The sequence below is a fragment of the Myotis daubentonii genome, chromosome 14 (assembly GCF_963259705.1).
Source record: "Myotis daubentonii chromosome 14, mMyoDau2.1, whole genome shotgun sequence".
Classification (NCBI taxonomy): domain Eukaryota; kingdom Metazoa; phylum Chordata; class Mammalia; order Chiroptera; family Vespertilionidae; genus Myotis; species Myotis daubentonii.
The window spans coordinates 59164119-59179779 of NC_081853.1; the positions used below are offsets into that span (position 1 = coordinate 59164119).

At 63.5% G+C, this 15661-nt stretch overlaps 1 protein-coding gene across 2 annotated transcripts in view; it reads left to right on the forward strand.

The window, feature by feature from the left end:
- Positions 1–15661, forward strand: part of SCAP (SREBF chaperone) — a 28277-nt gene that overhangs the window by 5832 nt on the left and 6784 nt on the right. The window contains exons 2-9 of one of the 2 annotated variants that reach the window (XM_059664924.1): positions 7010–7219; positions 9848–9977; positions 11624–11781; positions 12291–12511; positions 12628–12733; positions 13392–13564; positions 13763–13889; positions 15294–15406. In XM_059664924.1, the coding sequence (XP_059520907.1) occupies positions 7098–7219; positions 9848–9977; positions 11624–11781; positions 12291–12511; positions 12628–12733; positions 13392–13564; positions 13763–13889; positions 15294–15406 (1150 nt within the window). In that variant the 5' untranslated portion in view covers positions 7010–7097. The remainder of the gene's footprint in view (positions 1–7009; positions 7220–9847; positions 9978–11623; positions 11782–12290; positions 12512–12627; positions 12734–13391; positions 13565–13762; positions 13890–15293; positions 15407–15661) is intronic. The other variant, XM_059664925.1, reaches the window with a different exon arrangement.

A 15661-nucleotide genomic window follows, 5' to 3' on the forward strand; every position in this document is an offset into this window, starting at 1 on the left:
GAGTCTCGAGTGTTCGTTCTCACTAAATTTTGTAAGGGTACAAATTCTTCCTTTTTCCCTCAAATTTTTTATATGTGTACACACACGTGTGTGTGTGTGTATTTAAACATTTTTATTGATTTCAGAGAGGAAGGGAGAGGGAGAGAGATAGAAACATCAGTAATGAGAGAGAAGCATGGATCGGCTGCCTCCTGCACACCCCCCACTGGGGATCGAACCCGCAACCCAGGCATGTGTTCTGACTGGGAATCGAACCTGGGACCCTTCAGTCCACAGGCTGATGCTCTGTCCACTGAGCCAAACCGGTTAGGGCTATATTAATGTGTGTGTGTGTGTGTGTGTGTGTGTGTATTTCAGAGAGGAAGGGGGAGAGAGAGAGAAACATCAATGATGACAGAATCATTGATCAGCTGCCTCCTGCACTGGGGATCAAGCCTGCAACCCGGGCATGTGCCCTGGCTGGGAATTGAACTGGTGACCTCTTGGTGTATAGAATGACCCTCAATCCACTGAGCCACACAGGCCCGGCTATTAAAAGCTATTGAACCCTAGCTGGTTTGGCTCAGTGGATAGAGCGTTGGGAGGGGTCCCAGGTTCGATTCCGGTCAAGGGCACGTACCTCAATTGCAGGCTCCTCCCTGGCTCGGGCCCTGGTCAGGCCCGTGCAGGTGGCAACCAATTGATGTGTTTCTCTCACATCGATGTTACTCTCTGTCTTTCTCCCTCTAAAAACCACTGGAAAAATATCCTTGGGTGAGGACGAGCAAAAAATAACTTAAAAAAGCTTTTGAGTGAGTAATAAAATAGAGACTCCTCACGCCTCCACCTTGTGCGGACGGTCGGAACCCTGGCGCTCACCGGCGGACACTCCCGTAGGAAGCCAGGCGAGAGGCCTCCGTCCTGTGTGGCCGGGAGGTGTCCGTGGGGTGGGCGCCGGGGCTGCTTCTGGCCGTGCTTCCGTCTCACCTGCTGGCACGGCGCCCAGGCACCTCCCCTGGGTCAAAGGGCTTGTCTTGTGAAACCTGGGGTTGCCCTGGGCCCTGGCGGTGGCCAGCTTTAAAGCAGATCCTCGGCACACGCCGGTAGCCGTGGTCAGTTCAGGCCCCTGGCCAGTCTCCCTGCCCAGGTCAGGAGGGAAGAGCGTCGGCAGCTGGCGTGGGGTCACTCTCCAGTGCCCGGTGACGCCCGCGTGCGTGGGATGAGCGATGGCCTCCCGACAGGCAACGCACGTGGCTTCCCTTCCACCGGGCGTTGCCGTGCCCACGCGTACTCGGTCCATCCTCTCCAACGTGTGCTCAGGTTCGCATGCTCCGAGATCGGCTTTCATTCCTGAACCAAACCCCTTTCTCTTTTCAGTTCACTTGGCAATTCCTCCAGCTTCCGTGGCTCATGTTGATGCTTAGAGAAGCAGATTCCGTCCTGATCACTGGTCCCCTTTTCAGAAAAAACCTCCTTTTCCCAAATGACTCGTTTGCGCCCAAGGACTCGGTCGGCTGAGAACAGACCTGCCGTGACTTTCCACTCGGCACCGACCGACCCTGGGTGCTCCAGGGAGCAGAGGCCTCCAGCTGTGACTGCTCCCGGGAGGGACCCGGCCATGAGGGAGCCGAGAGGGCTGGGATGCACGCAGGGCGGGGTGGGCACATGCAGAGCAGGGTGGGCACATGCAGAGCAGGATGGCACACACAGGGCGGGGTGGGCACACGCAGGGCAGGGTGGGCACATGCAGAGCAGGATGGCACACAGAGCGGGGTGGGCACACGCAGGGCAGGGTGGGCACATGCAGAGCAGGATGGCACACGCAGGGCAGGGTGGAGGGATACAGGCTCAGAGCTTATGCTGCTTCCACGGGAAGCTTGTTTTTTTATTTTCCCTGTCGGTGCAGTCACACTCACGTGGCACAGAATTCAGCAGGCGCCGCAGCGTGCATGCAGGAGGGTCCTCTCCCTCCCGCCCCGGCCACCGATCCCCAGGTCCTCTCCCCAGGGCGGCCGCGCTCCCAGTTCTCGGGTGTCGGGTCAGGGCGTGCATGGCACAGACACACACAGAGCTCCTTTCTTTGCACGCAGGTGGCGCCCTGTGTCCCTTGCTGTCCGTCTCCGATTGTCATAGTTCAGTGTCAACACGTGAGAGCTTTCTCGTCGCTCACAATACCCCATTGTCAGGAGGTGCCTCATGTCCTTCAGCCAGAGCTCCTGGTGGCCGTGAAGGTGTGTCGCGTGTGCTGGTGCAGGGAACACGGAGGAGCCTCCGTCGCATCAGCCCAGCACGGCCCCGCGCACCGTCTGCTCACGCACCAGGGGCAGGAGCACTAGTCGGGGAGTATATGCCTTGGCCGTTAAACATTTTTTTTTAATCCTCACCTGAGGATATTTTCCTGTTGATTTTAGGGAGAGTGGAAGAGAGGGAAAGACAGAGAAACATCCATGTGAGAGAAACACATCGATTGGTTGCCTCCTGCAGGTGCCCCGACCAGGGCCCAGGCCAGGGAGGAGCCTGCCACCCAGGTACGTGCCCTTGACTGGAATTGAACCCGGGACCCTCTGGTCCACAGGCTGACGCTCTATCCACTGAGCCACACCGGCCACGGCTGTTTGGCCATCCTGATGGCTCCTGCCAGATGCACCTCCATGGAGGGCTTGCCCTCGCCGCTCTCTGCGGGCAGTGCCACTGTCCACCCCCCACCAGCTCTGTGCTACTGCGTGTGAGCTCTGCCAGTTCAATAAGGGAAACCATTTCTCTCTACTTCCCCCCAGAACTTCTTGGTTCAAATTATAGGGAAGTTCCAGAGCAGCAGGCACACGCCCAGCTCAGGTTGGTTGATGTGTCTCCGGCTGCCTGACGGCTGAAGGCCGTTTCCGTTGCCTTCTGTGGAGGAGCTGACCGCCCTTGGCCCATTTTCCGTCAGGCTTCGGTTTTTAAATGGGTTTTGTCGACATTGTTTCTAGAGACGCTTTGTGCTCCCACTGGGCTCGAGGTTCGCTTGGGGCCGAGAAGGATATGAACACGTAGCTGAATCTGTGTCTCATGCAAACACACGCAGAGTCATGCGGCGCTTCGCGGTGGGTCTGCTCTGAGAGATGCGTCCTTAGGCGATGGCGTCGCTGCGCGTGTCAGCGTGACGGGCACGGACCTGGAGGGCACGCCTGTCGCTCCTGGCTGCGGACCTGCGTGTGCCCCGGCCGAGTCCTGTCAGCAGCCGTCTCCAGTGCACGTGTTTGTGCGTCTGAGCGTGTCTGAGCCCAGACAAGACAGTGCCAATGTGATTCAGGAATGAGTGGGTTCGCCTGGATGCGGCGCCCACCGTGATGGGCTTGCGGGACTGGGAGTGGCTCTGGTGCGTGTGTGCGGGAGGGAGTGAATGTCAAGGCCTGGACGTGCTGGACCCGTCCGCAGACTATAACGCTGCCCACAGCTCGGCCCCGCCTCCGCCTCCGCCGACAGTCGGGAACGGCACCCGGACGCTGTCCCTGTGCTCCATGGGCGGGGGGGGGGGGGGGGGGGGGCTGGGACACTGAGACACGGCTGCTGCGGTGTGGATGCCACAGTCCTGGCTGCCGGAGGGAGTGGCCCGAGGTGCCACTCAGATGGCGCGAGAAAGGAGCCTGGAGGGCGGCCGTGGCACCTGCTGCCTGGGCCCTGGGCCGGGGTCAGGCTGAGGGCCTTGTGGCCCTCAAAGCCGAGGGCGTGGACGGAGGTGCGGAACCGAGGGCTCAGCGTCCCGCCCCCAGCGGAGCTCTGTCCTTGCAGCTGAGTGAGCCTCTCGCGCAGCACACAGTGTGTCTCACTCTTTAACCCGTTCGGCTACTCTGTGCCTTTTGATTCGAGAATTTGATGTATTTAGATTTAAAGTCATTGTTGATAGTTAAGGCCTTAGTCCTGCCATCTCGCTCTCTGGCTGTCTTGTAAGTTTCTTTTTTGCTGTCTTTATGAATTGATAACTTTTCAATCAATTGAATGTTTTGATTCCTTTCTCTTTATCTCTTGTGAGCTGCTATATTTTTTCTTTTGTGGTTACCATGAGTTACACAGAACATCTATAGTTGCAACAATCTATTTTAAGTTAAGACCTTAATTTTACAAAAAGTCTATGTTTTTTATCACCCATAGATGTCACAATTTACATTTTAAAAATATGTTTTTACTGATTGTATTTTTTAAATATATTTTTATTGTTTTCAGAGAGGAAGGGAGAGGGAGAGGGAGAAGAAACATCAATGATGTGAGAGAATCATGGATCGGCTGCCTCCTGTACACCCCACACTGGGGATGGAGCCCACAATCCCTTGACTGGAATTGAACCCCAAACCCTTCAGTCTGCAGAGCCAAACCAGATAGGGCACAATTTACATGTTTTTATATTGTGTCTCCATTAACAAATTATGTAGCTATAGTGTCGGCGCCAGGCCCTGCACGCGAGGCTGGTCTCGGAGGTCACGATGGGTTATGAGCAAACGGTTTGTCGTGTTGTCGGAAAAGGCCCGGCCTTCGCTGCCAGCTGTGGGCGGTTTCACAGACCAGGCTCAGCTTGCTGTGCACCCGCCCTGCGCCCTCCTGTGCAGGGAGTGAGGGAGGGCTGGAGGGGAGGGGTGCCCGGGAGCGCCCCCCTGCTGGGCGCCTGTGTGTGTGTGTGTGTGTGTGTGTGTGTGTGTGTGTGTGTGCGCGTGCGCCTCCTTCCCTCCCTCCCTGTCCCTTTCATCATTTCTCAAGTTTTACGTCTCTGGGTCTCTTTTGATCTCTGCTCTCTCCCTCTCCCTCTCCCTCCTTCCCTCCTCCTGATCTCCCACTGACAGCGCCTCCCTCCTCAGCCCTCCCCTTGCTCCCCAGGGCGTGCGTGCACACACACACACACACACACTCACTCACACTCACACTCACACTTTGTCTTCTATACCATGTATTTACTGTACCTTTTCTTTGTTTGGGTAGGTTTACATCCACAAATACTTGCCGCTGTGTTGCAATTACCTGCAGTGTTCGGTGCGGTAACCTGCTGTGCAGGTTTGCGGAGGAGCTGGGCTGTATAGAGCAGCGGCCTGGTGTGCCCTGGGCGGCCTCTCCCTTGTGTAAGTGCATCCGATGTGGACGCAGTGACGCAATCCCGTTGCTGAGCGTGCATGACTTGACGGTGTCCTCACCTTGACGGGCGTCGTCCAGGTTCCCCTCCGGCAGGTTGCGGAGGGGCCTCTGAGCTCTGGTTCCGTCTGGGAAGGTCGTTCTCTGGTTTCCGACGGCCGCCTCGCGGGGAGAGCGCTCGTGTGATGTTTCCTGTGAACCGGTCGCCCACCCTCGCGGGCCACGGGCCGCGGGGCCTGTGCATGGAGGGCTTTCTTCTCTTGCTCTGAGAAGTGAGGGTGAACAGTCTTGAGACAGATGGAAAACTAGACACGAACCTGACGTTAGACATTTCATGACGAAAACTAAACAGAATTCATTGAGTGGAGTCGCAGAAGGGAGAGGAGACGACTTGTTTAACTTGGAGATGGAACAACAGGAACTGCCCGTCTGGCCGGCGGGGATTGCGATTAACGAGAGAAAACGACGTAGCTCGGGGTGCGGGCCAGAACGGGGCCTCTCCCGTGGAGTCCCGCCCGGCGGAGAGGGGCGCAGGCGTGCGTGCGGGGCTGTGGGAAGGAGGAGGGAGCCCGTGGGCAGGTCAGCCGCTTCTGAAGACGAGGAAGACGGTTTGGGACCCTGAGGGCCGAGGCTGGAAAAGCTGCTGCGGGTGCCGCCCTCTGTCGTCAGGGAGAGGAAGGGAGAGGCCAGTGGTGAGAGCATCACGGAGGGCTGCCTCCTGCGCGCCCCCCACTGGGGAGCGAGCCTGCAACCCGGGCCTGTGCCCCGACCGACCGACCGACCGACCGGCCAGGAATCAAACCGCCACCTCCTAGGTCGTCGCTCAGCCGTGGGCCTCGGGGACCCTCTTGCGGGCCTGTCTCCACAGGGTATCTCTTCTGAGTGTTTGTTTCCCCGTTGGGGACAGAAGGGGGTCGGGGCGCAGGAGCAGACGTTCGAGTCCCGCGTCCGCCAGGCGGGAGCAGTGGCTGCGGCCCCGCCTGAGACCGTCCGGCGGGGGAGCCTGTGCCCAGCTCCGCTCCCGCCCTGGCCCTGGCCCGTCGCACGGACCCTGAGAAGGTGGCTGGAGGGGACGTGGAAGTGCGTGTGCGCTGAGGCTGTGCCTGCAGGAGGGAGGGCTGCCGGGGCCACTCGCTCTGCGTCTCCTGGTCCTGACACTGCTGAGGCGCCGGCTCTTTGGCCCGAGTTTGCCTCCGGAGCCTCCGGAGCCAGACACGTGTCTGAGCAGGTTCCTGCGCACCGACCGCAGCCGGGACCTGGGACGGAGCAGCGGGTTTCACGCTGAACTCGGGTGGGCAGCGCCGTGAGGAAGGGGTTCTGGGTCCCCCGAGTTTCCTGCTCGGATTGGTCGGTTTAAGGGTGTCCGCTCGGAGGCAGCAGATGTGGGCTTTGGCTCCCAGGCCAAGGAGGGTTTGCTGGGACATGGGGTGGGGCATGGGGTGGGGCACGGCTGGAAGAAGCGGGGAGCTCGTCCTCAGAAGGGACCGACGCCCGAGCCCCCACCCTCATCGGGGAGGGACCCCTGGGGGCGAATGAGGCCCCCATCCAGGTCGTCTCCTTCCTGCACAGAAGTCAGACCCAGGGGGAGAGGCCCCGGCCTGCGGGCAGGGCGACCTGAGTCCTCCAGGCCAGACCCCGAGAGGCGGGCCCCCTGCGCCCGGCTGCTCCTCAGGAGGGTGTGGGGCTGTCGGCCGGAGGGTGCCTCAGGCGGCTGTGGGTGCTTTCCCGGGGGGCTGATCCCCCGGACATGCTTGACCCGTGAGTCCCTGCCGGTGGGGTCAGCCCTGCCCGAAGGTTTCCCCAAAGGTGCTCTCGTCTGACCGCGCCCGGGGGAGCGCCTGTTAGACGTCCTGGTGTGGACGCCCCGAGGCGCCCCCTCTCCCGTCACTGCGCCTCCCAGCCACCCCCTTGCTCACCGCTTCCCCTCCCCCAGGGCAGATGGTGGCCGCCAGCCCCGGGGAGCGCCTGCCGGCTGACCCCTGCGCACGTCCGGGATGGCAGCGAGGTGACCTGCGCTGACGATGACCCTGACTGACAGGCTGCGTGAGAAGATATCGCGGGCCTTCTACAACCATGGGCTGCTCTGCGCCTCCTACCCCATCCCCATCACCCTCTTCACCGGGCTCTGCATCCTCGCCTGCTGGTACGTGCCCAGGGCCCGGGGGTGGGCGGTGTGGGGGCAGGAGGGTCCCAGCCTGACCGCTCCGGGCCGTGGCCAGGCGTCTCCTTCCCCCGGGGCCCGAGGGGCGAGCCCTGGAGCCCGGAGTCAGCCCTCAGCCCGTGCGTCCGCGAGCCGTCGCCGGTAACCCCCTTCGAGGTCGTGCTGGACAAGGAATCGCCAGCTCGCCGAGAGGCCTGGCTCGGGCTCCCTCTCACAGCGACGGTCCCTTCTGGTGCCGGGACAGCGGGCCTCCCGTCTGCGAGGCCGAGTCCTGCCGTGGTGGTGATGGTGGGGCTGATCCTCACCACGCGTGTTTTCCCGTTGACTTTTAGGGAGAGCGGGAGGGAGGGGAGACAGGGTGAGAGACACATGGATGGTTGCCTCCCTCACACACCTGACTGGGGCCTGGCGATCGAGCCTGCAACTGAGGTACATGTCATTTGACTGGAATCGAACCCAGGACCCTTCCGCCCGTAGCCAACGCTCTATCCACTGAGCCACACTGGCCGGCGCACGGTCCATTTGATCAGCTCCTCGGGCGCCCCCTGGCAGACCTGCTCACCCAGGACTGCGGGGAGAGCGTGGCTGCCCGGTGGCATCGGCCCCCCCAGGCCGGGGATGGGGACATGGTGAGAGGAGAGGCCCTGAGACACGGCCACAGGACAGGAGCCGCCCTGCCGTCCCCGATGTGTCTGACACGCGTGGTGCTGGCGGCGCCCTCACTGCTCCAGCTGAGGAGGCAGGTTCTTCCCGGATGGACGGGGATGCGCATCCTCCCTGGGAGGGTCCTGCTGACGCTCGGGCATCTGTGGCCGGTGTCCTCCGGCCTCGGCAGCCAGGGCAGCGTCCTGGCAGCTCCCACGGCACCAGAGTGGGGAGGCCCAGGCTGGTCCGGTCCACACGGCCCGTGAGCAGGGGAGCCGTGCCAGTGCACCCTCGGCCCCTGGCCCGCCCTCCGGCAGCGCCGACTCCTGGCGGCTCAGCGCAGGGCACAGACGTGTAAACTGTTCATTGCGTGTTGGCGGGAAGGCCTGGGAGAGGCCCCAGGAGTCGCCTCTAACAAGTCCCTGGGGGCCACACGGCTGTGCCTTCAAGGACCTTGGACGTTCTGCCCAGCTCCATTAGAGCGTTTTCTCTGGATTCTGTTGCGGGAGCAGCCGTTGACTGTGGCCTCGGGGACGGTGGCCTCAGGAGCTGTGGCCTCGGGGACGGTGGCCTCGGGAGCTGTGGCCTCGGGGACGGTGGCCTCGGGAGCTGTGGCCTCAGGACAGTGGCCTCGGGGACGGTGGCCTCGGGAGCTGTGGCCTCGGGGACGGTGGCCTCGGGAGCTGTGGCCTCGGGGACGGTGGCCTCGGGGACGGTGGCCTCGGGGACGGTGGCCTCGGGAGCTGTGGCCTCGGGGACGGTGGCCTCGGGGACGGTGGCCTCGGGAGCTGTGGCCTCAGGACAGTGGCCTCGGGGACTGTGGCCTCGGGAGCTGTGGCCTCAGGACAGTGGCCTCGGGAGCTGTGGCCTCGGGGACGGTGGCCTCGGGGACTGTGGCCTCAGGACAGTGGCCTCGGGGACGGTGGCTCGGCTGACTGTGGTTGGTGTGGGGTCCGGCCCCCTCTGTGCCCCGTCCCTCTGTGGCCTTCCCACCTCTGCACGGGGTGAGAGGTAACGCGTGGTGGCTGAGGGCCTGACCGGACTTGAGCGCGTGTCTGTGGGCAATTGAAGGTGAAGGAGGGGTGCTGTGACCCCTTCCCCGAAGGCCGCTCTGGCCGCTGAGGGAGGGGCTTCCTCTGTGCCGTCGCCGTCTGGGGTGGGTGTCACCATCGGGGGCGAGTGTGGCAGCTGCCGATTCAAAGGGGGGAGGCCCGTCCCCGGCTGTGGGACGGCACTTCCTGTGGCAGGTGAAGCACACGGAGCCTGGGCGGGGCGTGCGCTGGGAGCTGGGCCGAGCGCAGAGCGCCTCCCACACCTGGCGGGGAGAGCGCGGCCGGGCAGGTGGGGGGACCGTGGGCTTTTCCTGACATTTCATGCCCAAGGGTGGACTCCTGGACTCACAGCGTCTGCCCCGTGCCAGACCTGGACAGGCCTTCGGTTTGTCTGTGTTTTGTGTGGAAAGCGAATGAGAACACAGAGCTCGAAGTAAAAGGACGGGAACCGGAACCAAGAGCAGCTGGAGGTGTCGCCGCCTGGCGGCCCAGGGAGGCTCTGTGCGCAGGGCCGTGTGTCCCGTGAAATGAGTTAGAAGTTCCCAGCTGCATCGGCCGGCGGGGCTCGGGCTGAGCGTCGACCCAGGAACCAGGCGGTCAGGGTTCGATGCCCAGTCGGGGCACCTGCAGGGTTTGGGGCTCGATGCCCAGTGCAGGGCGTGCAGGAGGCAGCCGGTCCAGGATGCTCTCATCACTGATGTTTCTCTCTCTCTCCCCCCCCCCCTTTTCCTTCTTCTCTGAAACCAATAAAAATATATTTAAAAAAATAAATAAAAATAAGGATTCCTGCCTGGGTGGCTCCGTGTCTGCGTGTGCAGCCCTGCGGGTTCAGTGCAGCTGCGGGGGCTCCGCGCCCGTCCTCAGCGCCGACTCCTCCGCCGTGCCCTAACTCCCTCTCCTCCTGCCCCTCCAGCTACCCGCTGCTGAAGCTCCCCCTGCCGGGGACGGGGCCCGTGGAGTTCACCACCCCCGTGAAGGACTACGCGCTCCCGCCCGTGGCCCCGGGCCCCACGCCAGGAGAGCCGAGCGAGCGGCCCGAGTGGGTAGGTGCTGGTGCCAACTGGCCGGGGCCGGGCCCGGGTGAGAGGACAGTGACGGGAAGACCAGCCTTGCTGACCTTGGAGGCGGCGGGCCGTGCAGCCGGGGGGCGGGGCGGGGGGCGGGGGGCGCGGAGAACTGGAGGAGCCGCAGCTCACAGGCTCTTGGCCGACACCTTGCTGGGGGTCCTGTGTTTGGTCCTCACAGTTTCCTCAGTGAGTCAGGGCCCAGCCTGGCGCGTGTGGAGACCGAGTCCCAGGCCCCAGCGGGGGCGGAGCCAGAGGGGGAGCCCAGGAGGGCCCGGAGCCTGCCGGCCGGACACAGGGACATAGGGACACAGGGACACAGGGACACGGGCCAGGCCTGTGCCCCGACAAGCTGAGTCCCAGCTGCTTGTGCCGTGGGTCAGGGTGAGGGTCTGTGCCCAGAGCTCTAGGTCGCTCTGGGTAAACGTGAGGAAGGATTGTGTTCTAGAAAAAAGGAAAACAAAACTAGCCTGTGGGCTCGGGCGCTGGCCTGGCTCCCCCAGACCAGGTCAGCGAAACCCGAGCCTCCCGCGAGCCCTGCCTGGCGGTCGGCGCCTGGACGCCTGGACGTGGGCTTTCCCAGGGGCCTGGGCGACCTGCCTCGCGCGTCAGCCGGGCCAGGGACGCCTGAGCCTTGGCTTCTTATCTGCGGCCTCGGCTCAGGGTCTCGGCAGTCAGGGCGGCCAAGGCTGCCGCCGGGGCTGAGGGAGCCCCTCCCGGCGCTGGCTCAGGCCCCGCGCATCCTGGCCTTGCGCCCTGGGCAGCTCCCCATGCGCCCACTTCACAGGGTGGTGGCTCCAAGGGGCGGAGGAGACAGGTTATTTTTTCTTCCAGTTTTTAAAATTGTGCATCTTAGCAATAAATGTACCGTCTTAACCATCTTTATGCGTCCAGTTTAGCGGCATTAAACACATTCTCGCTGCGGTGTGCCCAGCACCGCCGCCCGCCTGGCTCCTTTCCTCTCCTAAAACAGAAACTGCCCCATGCCCTAACTGATTTGGCTCAGTGGATAGAGCATCAGCCTGCGGACTCAAGGGTCCCGGGTTCGATTCCGGTCAAGGGCATGTACCTTGGTTGCGGGCACATCCCCAGTAGGGAGTGTGCAGGAGGCAGCTGATCGATGTTTCTCTCTCATCGATGTTTCTAACTATCCCTCTCCCTTCCTCTCCGTAAAAAATCAATAAAATATATATTTAAAAAAAAAAAAAAGAAACTGCCCCTAAACAGGCGCCGTCTCCCCCAGTCCCGCAGCCACCTTCTCCCTGTCTCGGCGGAACGGGCGCTCGGAGCCGCGTGTGGGGGTCAGACATGCGTGTCCCCCGCGGACGCCCACGTTTAAACAACAGGCTTCTATCAGTTCAGAGAGGCAGGGAGAGGGAGAGACAGAAACATCCGTGATGAGGGAGAAGCATGGATCGGCTGCCTCCTGCACGCCCCCCCCTGGGGATGGAGCCCAAAACCTGGCATGTGTCCTCATCGGGAATCGAACCCTGACCTGGTTCATAGGTCAACGCTCAGCCACTGAGCCCCGCCGGCCGGGCCTGGACGCCTTCATTTCTGCTCAGCCCGAGGTGGACCTGGCGGCGCCTCTGGCGCACTGACCTCTGGCGCCCGTCTCTCCGCAGTACGTGGGCGCCCCGGTGGCGTACGTCCAGCAGATCTTTGTCAAGTCCTCGGTGTCGCCCTGGCACAAGGACCTCCTGGCCGTGGACGTGTTCCGCTCCCCTCTGTCCCGGGCCTTCCAGCTGGTGGAGGAGATCCGGAACCACGTGCTGAGAGACAGGTACCCGGGCGCCCCAGCCCAGCCCCGCCGTGGGGAGGCGGGCGTGTCCTCAGTGCCACCACGGAGCCAGCGGCTCTGCAAGGCCCACCCGCGCTCCCGTGGCTGCGCCCGCGCCTGAGCTTGGGCCTGGGCGTCAGGCAGAGGGAGTGGCCCCTGGCCCACCCGAGAGGAGCTGCCTGAGGGCCGGGGCGCGTCCGCAGGTGTTGGCAGCAGGGGCTCTGGTGGCCCTGGGCGCACGGGGCCCGCTCTTCCCCTCGCCCTCTGCCCCCTGGGTGGGCCAGGCGTCTTGGTGGGCGGGGGCTGCGCACGCCCTGGCCGGCCTGTCAGATGATCCGCCTTTGGGCTCCACACGCTTGGAAGGTCCTACCCCCACGTGGCTGTCGACCTGGAGGAGCCTTTCCTGGCTGCCTGACCTCGGGCTCAGACACCGGCACCTGGGGCCTGGGTGGCACGGGGCCTCCAGGCGTGGGCCTGCCCGTGTCATCACACGTGCCTCCCTTCGCTGCCAGCTCTGGGGCCAGGAGCCTGGAGGAGGTGTGCCTGCAGGTGACCGACCTGCTGCCAGGCCTCAGGAAGCTCCAGAACCTGCTCCCCGAGCACGGCTGCCTGCTGCTGTCCCCGGCCAACTTCTGGCAGAATGACCGCGAGCGCTTCCACGCCGACCCCGACATCATCGCGACCATCCACCAGCACGAGCCCAAGACCCTGCAGACCTCAGCCACGCTCAAAGGTGCCTCGGGCGTCGCCACCCAGCCCTGCGATGGGTGCTTGGCAGGTCAGGGGCCACCCTTGTGCCAGGTGGGGGTGGGGAGGCCTTGGTCAGCGCCTGCTGGTTTCTCCCTGCAGATCTGCTGTTTGGGGTCCCCGGGAGGTACAGCGGGGTGAGCCTGTTCGCGAGGAAGAGGATGGCCGCCTACACCATCACCCTGGTCTTCCGGCGCTACCACGCCAGGTGAGCCACGGGCTCCTCGGGCTGCGGGTGCCACAAAGCTGGGGTCCCTGTCCGGGCAGTGTCCAGGCGCCCCTGACGCGCAGGACCCGGCTGCCTGTGGAGTTTATCCCTCGGGCTGCGGGTCCGCCTGCTCACGGTGGGGGGTCCAGAGTAAGGGGCTAAGGCAGGGCTGGCAAGCCCAGTGTCCTGGTGCCCCCAGCGGTCTCTCTGGAGCAGGGGTCCTCAAACTACGGCCCGCGGGCCACATGCGGCCGGCCGAAAACATTTGTTTTTTTACTTCAAAATAAGATCTGTGCAGTGTGCATAGGAATTTGTTCATAGTTTTTTTTTAAACTATAGTCTGGCCCCCCGACGGTCTGAGGGACAGTGAACTGGCCCCCTGTTTAGAAAGTGTGAGGACCCCAGCTCTGGAGCGTAGGGCCGGCCCCCCAGCTGCTCGCCCCGGGCCCCCTGGGGCTGGGCGTCCCCCAGCAGCGCTGCAGCGGCCCCAGCAGGCGAGGACATGGAGCGCCTCCGGCTGCCTCCCCGGGGCCTGGGGTGGGCGCTGGGTGGGCCGAGGGCTGGTACCTACTCGAGGAGGGAAGCTTCGCTGGCCCCTCCCAGGGGCTGTCCTTGTCCCCTGGACCGTGAGGGACAGCCCCCCCTCCCCCCATGCCAGGTTCCTGAGCAGCCTGCGGGCCCGCCTGATGCTCCTGCACCCCAGCCCCAACTGCAGCCTGCGGGCTGAGAGCCTGGTGCACGTGCACTTCAAGGAGGAGATCGGCGTCGCCGAGCTCATCCCGCTGGTCACCACCTACATCATCCTGTTCGCCTACATCTACTTCTCCACGCGTAGGTCCCGCCTCGGGCTCGTCCCCGGCCTCGGGGCCAGGGCTCCGCGGGCTCCGCAGCCAAAGGCCCCGTGTCCCTGGGGTGGGGAGTACGCGCTGTCCTTTCCTTTGGTGAAACCTGTCATGGTCGGTTCCCTCCCAGCAGCTCCTCCAGGGCTGTGGGAGGGAACATGCCCCTGACGTGCCCTCTGCCCTCCAGGCAAGATCGACATGGTCAAGTCCAAGTGGGGGCTGGCTCTGGCCGCTGTGGTCACGGTGCTCAGCTCGCTGCTCATGTCTGTGGGGCTCTGCACACTCTTCGGCCTGACGCCCACCCTCAACGGCGGGTAGGTCCCCAGCAGGCTCCCCTGGCCACGGGGGGTCCTTGGGCGAGACCGTGCCCCTCTGGTCGGCCCGGGACTGGGCATGTTGTTGCTTTGACATTTAAGAGGAATATTTTTTCCTCGTTAAGTTACCTGGCTTGTAGTCATATGTAAATATATGGCCTGTGTGTATATGTACGTGCATGTATATGTTGATGCATATGGGATTTCTTTTATATAATAACAGCCTAAGTGACCTTCCGACCGGTAGCGATGACGCGCACTGACCACCAGGGGGCAGACGCTCAACACACAGTCATGGAAACAGGGAACAGACTGATGAATCTCAGAGGGGAGCGGCGAGGGGGAGGGCAGGAAGAGATTAACCAAAGATCTTATATGCATCCTAGAGGCCCGGTGCATGGATTCGTGCACCGGTGGGGTCCCTCGGCCTGGCCTGCGGGGATCGGGCTGAAACCGGCTCTCCAACATCTCCTGAGGCGTCCCCGATTGTGAGAGGGCGCAGGCCTGGCCGAGGGACCCCACCGGTGCACCGGGCCCCTAGTGTATTTATTTATGTGCGTGTATGTTGGTGCATGGGTATGTATGACTGTGTCTGCGTTGTGTGTGTGCGTGCGTGTGGGTGTGTTTGTACACTTACTTGCGCATACTGCTCCTGGATGGCGTGAGCACAGGTGGTCTGAGAGAGAAGCACGCTCTCTTCCTTTTCCTGTTAGAACTGTAAAGCCTGATAAGACGGGTCTTTCACAGTGAGGTTCTGAAGAGGTTCAGGCACCTCTAAGCTGCCACCTGGCCCTTTCCCTGCCCCTGGGCCGGGCCCCTCCCTGGCTTTGCCCTCAGGCTGCGGCTCCTTGGCCTTGACCCGGCCGCCCTGACCCCCCCGCAGAAACAGGGCGTCTGTGTTTCCTGTTGCTTCCCCTGCTCACAGATCAGCTTCGTTCTTGAACCTGCTGGTGCTAACCTCCCCGCTTCCCGCTGTAGTGACGGCTGCGCCCGCCGAGCCCCTCCAGGCCCCACAGCAGCAGCCCTGGGCCCTGGAGGCTCCCCTCGCGGCCAGCCCTCCCGGCAGCCTCCCCTCCTGCCGGCCTCAGTGGTGTGGCTGGGGTCTCCCGGCCCAGCTTCTCGGGGGCTGGAGGCGGGTCTCCCCCTTCCTCAGTCCTGGGCCTGGCCAGAGCGCGCTGAGGGGTGGGGCCGGGGCGTGGCCGGGCGGCCAGCAGGGCCTGGTGCGGGGAGGACAGGGAGCGCCCTCCACGGTGCTAGGGGTGGGAATGCGCACCACCTGCCCTGTGCTTGTGGGGGTTGCTCAGCACCCCCACCACAGGCTGCACACCCCACCGCTGCCCAGGCCTGTGGAGCCGGCTGCGTGTTGGGGCTCAGCACTCTGCCCCCCGCTCCGCCCTCCCCCAGCGAGATCTTCCCCTACCTGGTGGTGGTGATCGGGCTCGAGAACGTGCTGGTGCTGACCAAGTCGGTGGTCTCCACGCCCGTGGACCTGGAGGTGAAGCTGCGCATCGCCCAAGGTACGGGCGGGTGGGGGCGGGGGGACGGGGCGGGGGGCCGGGGGGACGGTGCGGGCTCTTCCTCCGGGGCCACGGGTCCTGCCGTGGGGGACGGTCCTGGTTCATGTGTCTGTGAGGAACCGGCCGGACCCTCCTGCCTCCTCCAGGCGTGGGCTCCTCGGTGGCAGGAGCTGGGGTCTGGGTTCTGGGGAAACAGGAGCCCAGGCCGGGAGGCCTCAACGCTTGTGACCCCTCTTCCCAGCCCCACATCTGGGG